This window comes from Athalia rosae, chromosome 2 (genome assembly GCF_917208135.1).
Source record: "Athalia rosae chromosome 2, iyAthRosa1.1, whole genome shotgun sequence".
Lineage (NCBI taxonomy): Eukaryota > Metazoa > Arthropoda > Insecta > Hymenoptera > Athaliidae > Athalia > Athalia rosae.
In genome coordinates this window covers 20,432,966-20,443,087 of record NC_064027.1, presented here as the reverse complement: position 1 = coordinate 20,443,087, position 10,122 = coordinate 20,432,966, and the positions used below count along the sequence as shown (strand labels likewise).

The following is a 10,122-nucleotide window of genomic DNA, read 5'->3' as shown; positions in this document are numbered from 1 at the left end:
ACGTATAGACGCGTTGCTATCAAATTCTTTGTGATCAATGCGGTTGTAACGTCGTATTTTCGCTTCTCATTATCGTTGCGGTTGTAGGGCGTTCTGTTATTATTTTTCATTCATTCGCAACGATAGTGTAATTGAAAATAATTAACAAAACGCATGCGCGCTTTACATACGTGTGTATATAAATTGAAAGCAGTGAAAAGGAGAAAAAAAAAAAGTACATTAGAATTGGATTGTGAAATCGCAAACCAGCCGCCCGAACGTGAAAGCGAGTGTTGTTCCCATACGTATTGATTCGAGTTGCTCTGGAATACAGCGAGAATTATCAAACTAGAAGTGAGTGAGCGATGGCCTCCGTCGAGTCCGTGGAACCGAGGATCGTCGATGATAAAAATGGCGATGACGGTGGTAGCAAACTACGAGTATGCGTGATCGGAGCCGGAGCTGCTGGTCTTTGCGCGTTGCGTCACTTGGCCAAAGATCCCGGCAGTTTTGAATTCGCGGCTTTCGAACAGTTCGATCACCTCGGCGGCACCTGGGTTTACATCGAACACATCGGCGTTGACGAGAGAAATTTGCTACCGATCCACTCGAGCATGTATCAGAATCTCAGGTGATTCGAATTATTCGTTGTCTAATTTCATTGTGTATCTATGATCGTATTAATTATACGAGACTAATTGGTAACGTTGTTGAACAAACTGCAGAACAAATTTGCCGAGCGAAATCATGAATTTTCCCGACTGGAGAAAAATGGGGGGAGCAAACAGAAGCTGTATTAGTCACGAAGATGTTTTGGCATATCTCGACGATTACGCTCGTCATTTCAGATTGCGTCAATACATAACGGTACATAGCTATTGAGAATTATGTGTTTACGATTTCACCGCGCCGATGAATTGAACTTACAAATATTTTAGTTCAACGCCAAAGTCGAGACCGTACGACCTATTAACCACCCGACTATACCCGGGCGGGAAATTTGGAAAGTCAAGATAAAAAACATGCACACTTTCGATGTAGAAGAGAGAGTCTTCGATGCCGTGATATGTTGCAATGGGTGAGGCAAAATTTAAGACTTGAATTACAACTACGAAATTTCATAACCGATTTGGAACGTAAAAGCCAGTTTGATTGAAATTCTATATTTGCCTGCCGAATTTGGGGGTGAACATTCATTTTAAATTTCAACGATTTCCAGACATTTCTTTGAACCGAACGTTCCCGCGATTCCGGGCATAAAAACGTTTTCGGGTCGAGTGTTGCACAGCCACGATTACCGGAAACCGGAACCGTTCGCGGGGAAAACTGTTGTAATTTTGGGAGCATCTTCTTCCGGTGCCGACATTGGAATCGAACTTTGTGCTTACGCTGAACACGTTTATCTCAGTCACAACACACCGAGGTTTGAATATGAAAATGTAGATTGTAGATATCGACGATACCTACGCATGAGTATTTTTGTTTCAGGATAGTTTCCGAACTACCGGCAAACATGACTGAAAAATTGGGGGTTTCCGGGATCGAGGGAAGGCTGATTATCTTCAAAGACGGTAGTTCGGTAACGGCGGACGTATTTATATACTGCACGGGTTACAATTACAGTTTTCCATTTCTGCACGAATCCTGCGGAGTATCGGTCGACGAAAATTACGTTCATCCGCTTTACCGCCATCTTATAAACGCCGAGCACCCCACGATGTGCTTCGTTGGAATCCCAGCAGCGGTTGTGCCATTTCCAATGTTCGATGTCCAGGTGAACAATCGATTGGAAAGAACATCAGAAAAGTAGATTCATACCTTCCAACTTTACGTTCTTTTGATTTTTCAGGTTCGCTACTTCTTGGCGACACTGAAAGGCGTTGCCACACTGCCATCTAAAGAAACTATGATCGAAGATTCAGTCTACAAAACCCCTTTGAAAAGACACGCTCATCGGCTTGCCGAAGGTCAGTGGGAGTACAATGACCTCTTGGCGAGAGACGGAGGTTTTGATCCTCTTCCACCGATGTACAAAGCTGGATATTCGGCTTGGAAATTGCAACGCAGCCGAAATCTTCTTCATTACAAAGATGCTAAATTCATTGTAGCCGACGACGGGGAAAGCGTACAGATTATACCTAACGATGGAAATTTAACTTAATACTACAATAATCAGGATAATCTGCGTGACGGTGTATGCAAGAAATGATTATAGTTCACTTGAATGGAGAGTATCGAATGTTCATTAGAAGATTATGAATTCTGTATAAGTCGATGAATTAAAATATATTCAATTACTAAACAAAAAATATCGACATAGTTTTTTTGCCAATATCTTCAAATGTTGATGTATTTTGGTATTTTACTTTTTTTAGTACCTATTGAGTATCCTAAGAATTAGCTATTCGCACATATGAGTACAAATTATAGATACAAGTTATTGATTCGGTCATATGGTCATTCTTTTTTTGAAAATTTTAACTTTTCTCGAAGGTGATCGCGGTTATCTTCATCAACAGCTCAATTTTCATGTAACATCTAAACAAACAATTTCTCATTTTCAAGAACATACATACACCTATATTCGGCAGATATTTATGTAATTCATATTCCGAGCACAAATGAACGTGTTATCGTTTTCTTTAATTTGGCAATTGTGCCCCTCGGGCAGAAAACGAAGCGGGGCGATGTGGGTGCCTGTTTAGACACCAATAAAATGTGCGTGCCGATAATCATCACGATTTCAGCCATAGAGTGGAAGGAGACTCGTCGATTATCGGTTAATAGCGATAATACACGAAATATTAATTGGGCTAGTGGATGAGAAATCAAAGAATCGCTCTCCTCTACCCGGGCAGTCGTCACGACCAGGTGCAATATATCGCCAGAAATATGGGATAAGTTGTTATAGTGCGTATCTGTACCGCGAACGGGGAAGATAGAGATTCTGCATTAGATGTGTCGTTTTAAGACTCGCCGTTGCCCACCTAGCATTTTATTCGTATTTATTCTTCGAGTGATTTTATTTTTGTGTACAATTTGTCCTCCTGTTTGATTTTAACTTATATACATATTTTTCTGCCGATCGATCGTGTGGTTCCGTTATTTCATTTCTACAATATTTGTTATTTGTTTATTACCGAGTCTCGTGTGCGATCTATTCGTTTATCAATTTACTATCATATTCGTGGTAGCGCCGTGTAATTTCTTATACACAGCAAGATTGTTACGCGCGTGGACCGAAGACCTTAATTTCATTCAGTTATGTACAGGGTGAGTCTTATCACAGCTTCGGAATGGGTTGGACTTGGTTGTCGGGAAGACGCGCCTATTCGATCAATCAAGTAAACAATCATATCGGTAGGAATGGGGGAGCGAACGAGGCTTACGAAAACAATTTCTAAGACGTGATTGGTCGAAAAGGCGTGTCTACCCGGCAACTAAGTCCAACCTATTTCGAAGCTTTGACAAGACTCACCCTGTATATTCAGTAGGGGGTTTCATTTTCAGGCGATACTTTTTTTTTTCTCTTCTTCTACCCGAAAATCTGATACTTTATAGAAGAAGAGGAATATTCCCGTTGGTGAAAAAATTCTAAGCGAATCAGTGGCTTTGCTCATCCAAAAATTCGATTTCCCGTTTGGATGACACGGGAAATTTTTTTTTTTTGGGTTTCCATTCGATTTTTCGTGATCAAACAATTTTTTTTTGCGGGAAATGACTAGTAAGCTTTCGCAGGGCATTGAATTTGGTATAAAAAAGTTACAATGAGCTTTAGCTCTCCGACCAATAGTTTTCAAGTTACAGAGCTTGAAAGGTTCATACGATTGCATATTGATAGAAATTGACATGGAATCCGTTATAATTTCGCTTGCCCATAAACGAAAGCAGATGGTTCAAAAAATTCAGATCTTTTTCTATGAGGTGCCCAGATGTATATTTCGACGCCGCATTCACTCGATATTAACAAATAGTTCATATCTTCGAAAAAAATCTTCAACAATCAATGTGTTCATGATTTTTCAATTAATGCCCATTACCATTGATGTTTTTTATTCTAAAACATTTTTGTATCCCTTCCATCGTGTTGTGCTGCTAAGACTCGGTACCAGAAAAAGAAGATGAAAGGAATACAAAAATGTTTTAGAATATAAAACACCAATGATAATGGGCATTCATTAAAAATTAACGAAAATCTTGATTTTCGGAGATTTTTTTCGATGATATGAACTATTTGTTAATATCAAGTGAATGCAGCATCGAAGTACACATCTGGGAGCCTTATACAAACAGATCCGAATTTTTAGAACCATCTGTTTCCCTTTATGGGCAATACAGTGAATTTTATGCAAAAAATGGCGGTTTCGAACGTCCCGCGCGACTCCTGGAAAAATTCAAGAAAATCGAATCCTTGCACGGAGACCTTTCATTCGGCGATGTCTTTGATTTTTGGGGGTCGTCGAAAATTTTTAGTTTGTTGGATCCACCCCAACATAATGTGTCTATAAATCGAAAGTAGAGAAAATAAAAATAGAAAAAGTCTATCAGAATTGGATTGTGAAATCGTAGACCAACCGCCCGAACGTGAAAGCGAATGTTGTTCCTATATACGTATCGATTTGAGTTGCTCTAGAATACAGCGAGAATTATCAAACTGTACGCGACGGCCTCCGTCGAGTCCGTGAAACCGAGGAGCGTCAATGATAAAAATCGCGATGAAGGTGGAGGCAAACTACGAGTATGCGTGATCGGAGCCGGAGCTGCTGGTCTTTGCGCGTTGCGTCACTTGGCCAAAGATCCCGACAATTTCGAATTCGAAGCTTTTGAACAGTTCGATCACCTCGGCGGCACCTGGGTTTACACCCAACATACCGGTGTTGACGAGAAAACTTTGCTACCGATCCACTCGAGCATGTATCAGAATCTCAGGTGATTCGAATTATTCGTTGTCTAATAATTCATTACGTATTTAAAATCGTTCCGATTATGTGAATATGATTCATAATGTTATTAAACAAACTGCAGAACGAATGTACCAGGTGAATTCATGAATTTTCCTGACTGGAGAAAAACGGGGGAAACAAACAGAAGCTGCATTAGTCACGAAGAAGTTTTGGCATATCTCGACAATTACGCACGTCATTTCAGATTGCATCGATACATAACGGTACACGGCTATTGCAAGAACTATAGATTTAATTCTAATTTCACCGTGCCGATGACTTTAATTGTAAGTAACAAATATTTCAGTTCAACTCTAAAGTCGAGACCGTACGACCTATTGACCACCCTACTATACCCGGGCGGGAAATTTGGAAAGTCAAAATGAAAAACATGCACAATTCCGATACAGAAGAGAAAGACTTCGATGCCGTAATGTGCTGCAATGGGTGAGACAAATTTTAAACTTGTATCACACCACAAAATTTCATAACCGATCTGAAACGTAAGAGTCAGTTTTAATGAAACTTCATATTTGCCGGCGAAATTTGAAGGTAAACATTAATTTCAAATTTTGACGATTCCCAGCCATTGTTCTGAACCGAACGTTCCCGCAATACCTGGCATAGAAACGTTTCCGGGTCAAGTTTTGCACAGCCACGATTACCGTAAACCGGAACCGTTCGCGGGGAAAACTGTTGTGATTTTGGGAGCATCTTCTTCCGGTGGCGACATTGGAATTGACCTTTGTTCTTACGCTGAACACGTTTACCTCAGTCACAACACACCGAGGTTTGAAGATGGAAATGTAGATTGTAAATATCGACGATACTTACACATAGATATTTTTGTTTCAGGTTGGTTTCTGAGCTACCGGTAAACATGACTGAAAAATTGGGGGTTTCCGGAATCGAGGGGAGGCGGATTATCTTCAAAGACGGTAGTTCGGTAACCGCGGACGTATTTATATACTGCACGGGTTACAAGTACAGTTTTCCATTCCTCCACGAATCCTGCGGAGTATCGGTCGACGAAAATTACGTTTATCCGCTGTACCGCCATCTCATAAACGCCGAGCACCCCACGATGTGCTTCGTTGGAATCCCAGCATTGGTTGTGGCATTTGCGATGTTCGATGTCCAGGTGAACAATCGATTGAGAAAAAATAAGAAAACTAGATCCATACTTTCCAACTTTATGTTCTTTTGATTTTTCAGGTTCGCTACTTCTTGGCGACACTGAAAGGCGTTGCCACACTGCCGTCAAGAGAAACTATGCTCGAAGATTCAGTCAGCAAAACCGCTTTGAAAAGACACGCTCATCGACTTACCGAAAGTCAGTGGGACTACAATGACCTCCTGGCGAGAGATGGAGGTTTCGATCCTTTTCCACCGATCTACAAAACCGGATATTATGCTTGGAAATCGCAACGCAGCCGAAATCTTGTTAATTATCAAGATGCAAAGTTCATAGTAGCCGACGACGGGAAAAGCGTACAGATCGTACTCAACGATAAGATTTTAATCGAATACAACAACAATCAGGATAACCTGTGACGGTTTATGCGAGAAACGGATGGTGCACTCAATGGAGAGTATCAAATGTTCATTAGAAGATGATAAATTCCGTTCGAGTTGAGGAATGAAAATCTATTCAATTACTATGCAGAAGTATCGACACAGTTTTACTAATATTTCTAAATGTTGATGGTCTTTTACTTTTTCTAACTTCTCGAGTATTCTAACAACGAGGTATTTGCACACAAAAGTACAAATCATGCACATATACATTTCTTCGGGCACTCGATGACAGGCAACTGGACATACTGTGGTGCAAACGCTGGAACACATGACGTTCACATGGTACAATCGAAAAACAACTACGTAATGTGTGTCGGTGACAGATGTAGAGACGAATACAAACATAGTTCCGATCGCAAATGAGCGTATTGTCGCTTCGTTTTCTGTATTCTGGCAATTCTGCCCCTCGGGCAGAAGACGAAGTGGGGCGATGTGGATGTTTGTTTAGTCACCAACAAAATGTACGTACCGATAATCATCACGATTTTAGACATTGAGTGGAAGGAGACTCGTCGATTATCGGTTAACAGCGATAATACACGAAATACTAATTGGGCTAGTGGATGAGGAGTCGAAAAATTTCTCCCTTCTCCCGGGGCCATCGCGACGACCAAATGTAATACATCGCCAGAAATATGAGATAAGTTGTTACAGTGCGTATCTGTACTACGAACGAAGAAGATAGAAATTCTGTATCAGATATATCGTTTTAAGACTAGCCGTTACTCACTCAACATTTTATTCGTATTTATTCGTCGAGTGATTTTATTTCTGTGTACAATTTGTCCACCTGTTTAATTTTAACTCGTATGTTCAATATATCTATGCTAATTCACATATTGTTGTACCGATCGATCGTGTGGTTCCGTTACTTTATTTCTACAATATCTGTTATTTGTTCGTTTACCAAATCTCATGTTTGATCTGTTCGTTTATTAATTTACTATCATATTTGTGGTAGGGCCATATATTTGATTATACACTGCAAGATTGTTACGCAAGAGGACCAAAAACCTTGATTTAATTTTGTTATTTATATTAATGCATTTTTTTTTGACGATACTATTTTACCACCTTTTCACTTGATATACCATTGATTTGTGTATCTCGCTTTCCTGACTCTATATCCGTCGTTTGGTCAGCGAATTCGATCACCCATTACCACATCAAACTAGATGAGCCATCTCCGAAACGAAAAAAAAGAAAAAGAAGTCGTAACAGTCTAAATTTCATCATTAGAAAATAAGTATTGTCAGAAAATAAAGATCTCTCCTCTCGTACAAAAGTCCAGGCAACGTGGCAACAATTTCAGCGTGACATATAAATATATATTTTGCTCGGAGATAATAATCTGTACTGATAACCAAGTTCGCCCGTCACATTCTTTACAACCAGTGCAGTTATCGGTTCGGTTCTAGGCGTTCTGTTATTATTTTCCATTGTTTCGCAACGACAGTATAATTGGAAATAATTAATAAACCTCATGAGCGCTTCACGTACATGTGTATTCAAATTGAAAGGAGAGAAGAAAAATAGAAAAAGTCTAGCAGAATTGGATTGTAAAATCGTAGATCAACCGCCCGAACGTAAAAGCGAGTGTTGTTCCTGTACGTATTGATTCGAGTTGCTCTGAAATACAGTAAGAATTATAAAACTAGAAGCGAAGTGCGAGATGGCTTCTGTCGAGTCCGTGGAACCGAAGATCGTCGATGATAAAAATGACGATGATGGTGGTAGCAAACTACGAATATGCGTGATCGGTGCCGGAGCTGCTGGACTTTGCGCGTTGCGGCACTTGGTCAAAGATCCCGACAATTTCGAATTCGAAGCTTTTGAACAGTTCGATCACCTCGGCGGCACCTGGGTTTACACCGAACACACCGGCCTTGACGAGAAAACTTTGCTACCGATTCACTCGAGCATGTATAGGGATCTCAGGTGATTCGAAATATTCGTTGTCTAATTATTCATTACGTATCTATAATCGTATTAATTATACGAGAATAATTGTTAACGTTATTAAACAAACTGCAGAACAAATTTGCCGAGTGAAATCATGAATTTTCCCGACTGGAGAAAAATGGGGGGAACAAACGCAAGCTGCATTGGTCACGAAGAAGTTTTGTCATATCTCGACAATTACGCTCGTCATTTTGGATTGCTTCAATACATAACGGTAGATGGCTATTGAAAATTATACACTTCCGATTTCACTGTGTTGCTGAATCGAACTTACGAATATTTCAGTTCAACGCTAACATCGAGAACGTACGACCTATTGACCACCCTACTATACCCGGGCGGGAAATTTGGAAAGTCAAGATAAAAAACATGCACACTTTCGATGTAGAAGAGAGAGACTTCGATGCCGTAATGTGCTGCAATGGGTGAGACAGATTTCAAACTTGTAGCACACCATAAATTTTATAACTGATTCGAAACGTAGGATCCTGCAGTTTTGATTGAACCCGATATTTGCCGGCCTAATTTGGAGATGAACAATAATTTTAAATTTCAACGATTTTCAGCCATTATTCTGTTCCGAACAAGCCCGCAATACCCGGCATAGAAACGTTTCTGGGTCAAGTTTTGCACAGCCACGATTACCGGAAACCGGAACCGTTCGCGGGGAAAACTGTTGTGATTTTGGGAGCAGCTGCCTCCGGTGCCGATATCGGACTTGACATCTGTTCTCATGCTGACCAGATTTACCTAAGTCACGACACGTCAAGGTTTGAAGATGAAAATGGGAATTGTAGATACAGACGATACCTACGCATAGGTACTCTTGTGTTTCAGGATAGTTTCGAAACTACCGGCAAACATTATTGAAAAATTGGGGGTTTCCGGAATCGAGGGAAGGCGGATTAACTTCAAAGACGGTAGTTCGGTAACCGCGGACGTATTCATATACTGCACGGGTTACGAGTACAGTTTTCCGTTTCTTCACGAATCCTGCGGAATATCGGTCGACGACAGTTACGTTTATCCGCTGTACCGCCATCTTATAAACGCCGAACATCCCACGATGTGCTTCGTCGGCATCCCGGCATTGGTTGCGACGTTTGCAATGTTTGATATCCAGGTGAACAATCAATTGAAAAGAACATCAGAAAACTAGATCCGTACCTTCCAACTCGGGTTTCTTCCATTTTTCAGGTTCGCTACTTCTTGGCGATACTGAAAGGCGTTACCACACTGCCGTCAAGGGAAACTATGCTCGAAGATTCCGTCTGCAAAACCCCTTTGAAAAGACACGCTCATCGGCTTATCGAAGGTCAGTGGGAGTACAATGACCTTTTGGCTAAAGATGGAGGGTTTGATCCTCTTCCACCGATGTACAAAGCTGGATATACAGCTTGGTTATCGCAACGCAAACAAAATCTTGTCGATTACAAAGATGCCAAGTTCGTAGTAGCCGACGACGGGAAAAGCGTACAGATCGTACTCAACGGCAAGAATTTAATCGAATACAACAACAATCGCGATCACCAGTGACGGCTTATGCAAGATTTGGATGGTGCATTCAATGGAGAGTATCAAATGTTCACGAAATGATTATAAATTCTGTATAAGTCGATGAATGAAAATATATTCAATCACTTTACAAAAATATCGAGAT

The 10,122-nt window shown here is 40.6% G+C and overlaps 3 protein-coding genes across 3 annotated transcripts; all 3 read left to right on the top strand.

Moving 5' to 3' along the window:
• The first annotated feature begins 32 nt into the window (after positions 1 to 32).
• LOC105689315 (flavin-containing monooxygenase FMO GS-OX-like 4) lies at positions 33 to 2,288 on the top strand. The gene is made up of 6 exons (XM_012406231.3): positions 33 to 610; positions 705 to 846; positions 918 to 1,057; positions 1,199 to 1,402; positions 1,468 to 1,753; positions 1,829 to 2,288. Exons 1-6 carry the CDS (start codon positions 345 to 347, stop codon positions 2,138 to 2,140), a joined length of 1,350 nt encoding a protein of 449 aa, XP_012261654.2. The 5' UTR covers positions 33 to 344; the 3' UTR covers positions 2,141 to 2,288.
• A 407-nt stretch (positions 2,289 to 2,695) lies between these two features.
• Positions 2,696 to 7,337, top strand: LOC105689301 (flavin-containing monooxygenase FMO GS-OX5-like). The gene is made up of 7 exons (XM_048649841.1): positions 2,696 to 3,252; positions 4,613 to 4,908; positions 5,005 to 5,146; positions 5,230 to 5,369; positions 5,509 to 5,712; positions 5,778 to 6,063; positions 6,138 to 7,337. The coding sequence occupies exons 1-7, from the start codon at positions 3,244 to 3,246 to the stop codon at positions 6,474 to 6,476; spliced, it is 1,416 nt and encodes a 471-aa protein (XP_048505798.1). The 5' UTR covers positions 2,696 to 3,243; the 3' UTR covers positions 6,477 to 7,337.
• Positions 7,157 to 10,115, top strand: LOC105689303 (flavin-containing monooxygenase FMO GS-OX5-like). Its single transcript, XM_020854201.3, has 6 exons — positions 7,157 to 8,438; positions 8,535 to 8,676; positions 8,748 to 8,887; positions 9,029 to 9,232; positions 9,300 to 9,585; positions 9,660 to 10,115. The coding sequence occupies exons 1-6, from the start codon at positions 8,173 to 8,175 to the stop codon at positions 9,996 to 9,998; spliced, it is 1,377 nt and encodes a 458-aa protein (XP_020709860.2). The 5' UTR covers positions 7,157 to 8,172; the 3' UTR covers positions 9,999 to 10,115.
• Positions 10,116 to 10,122: the final 7 nt, after the last annotated feature.

What these genes read in the sequence shown, in the direction of transcription:
- LOC105689303 (XM_020854201.3), top strand. Translation starts at nt 8,173, where the DNA reads ATGGCTTCTGTCGAGTCCGTGGAACCGAAGATCGTCGATGATAAAAAT. An exon ending in CTAAGTCACGACACGTCAAG is followed by an intron (nt 9,233 to 9,299) that starts GTTTGAAGATGA and finishes CTTGTGTTTCAG; the next exon opens with GATAGTTTCGAAACTACCGG. An exon ending in TTGCAATGTTTGATATCCAG is followed by an intron (nt 9,586 to 9,659) that starts GTGAACAATCAA and finishes TCCATTTTTCAG; the next exon opens with GTTCGCTACTTCTTGGCGAT.
- LOC105689315 (XM_012406231.3), top strand. Translation starts at nt 345, where the DNA reads ATGGCCTCCGTCGAGTCCGTGGAACCGAGGATCGTCGATGATAAAAAT. An exon ending in GATTGCGTCAATACATAACG is followed by an intron (nt 847 to 917) that starts GTACATAGCTAT and finishes CAAATATTTTAG; the next exon opens with TTCAACGCCAAAGTCGAGAC. An exon ending in CTCAGTCACAACACACCGAG is followed by an intron (nt 1,403 to 1,467) that starts GTTTGAATATGA and finishes TTTTTGTTTCAG; the next exon opens with GATAGTTTCCGAACTACCGG.
- LOC105689301 (XM_048649841.1), top strand. An exon ending in GCCGTAATGTGCTGCAATGG is followed by an intron (nt 5,370 to 5,508) that starts GTGAGACAAATT and finishes GACGATTCCCAG; the next exon opens with CCATTGTTCTGAACCGAACG. An exon ending in TTGCGATGTTCGATGTCCAG is followed by an intron (nt 6,064 to 6,137) that starts GTGAACAATCGA and finishes TTGATTTTTCAG; the next exon opens with GTTCGCTACTTCTTGGCGAC.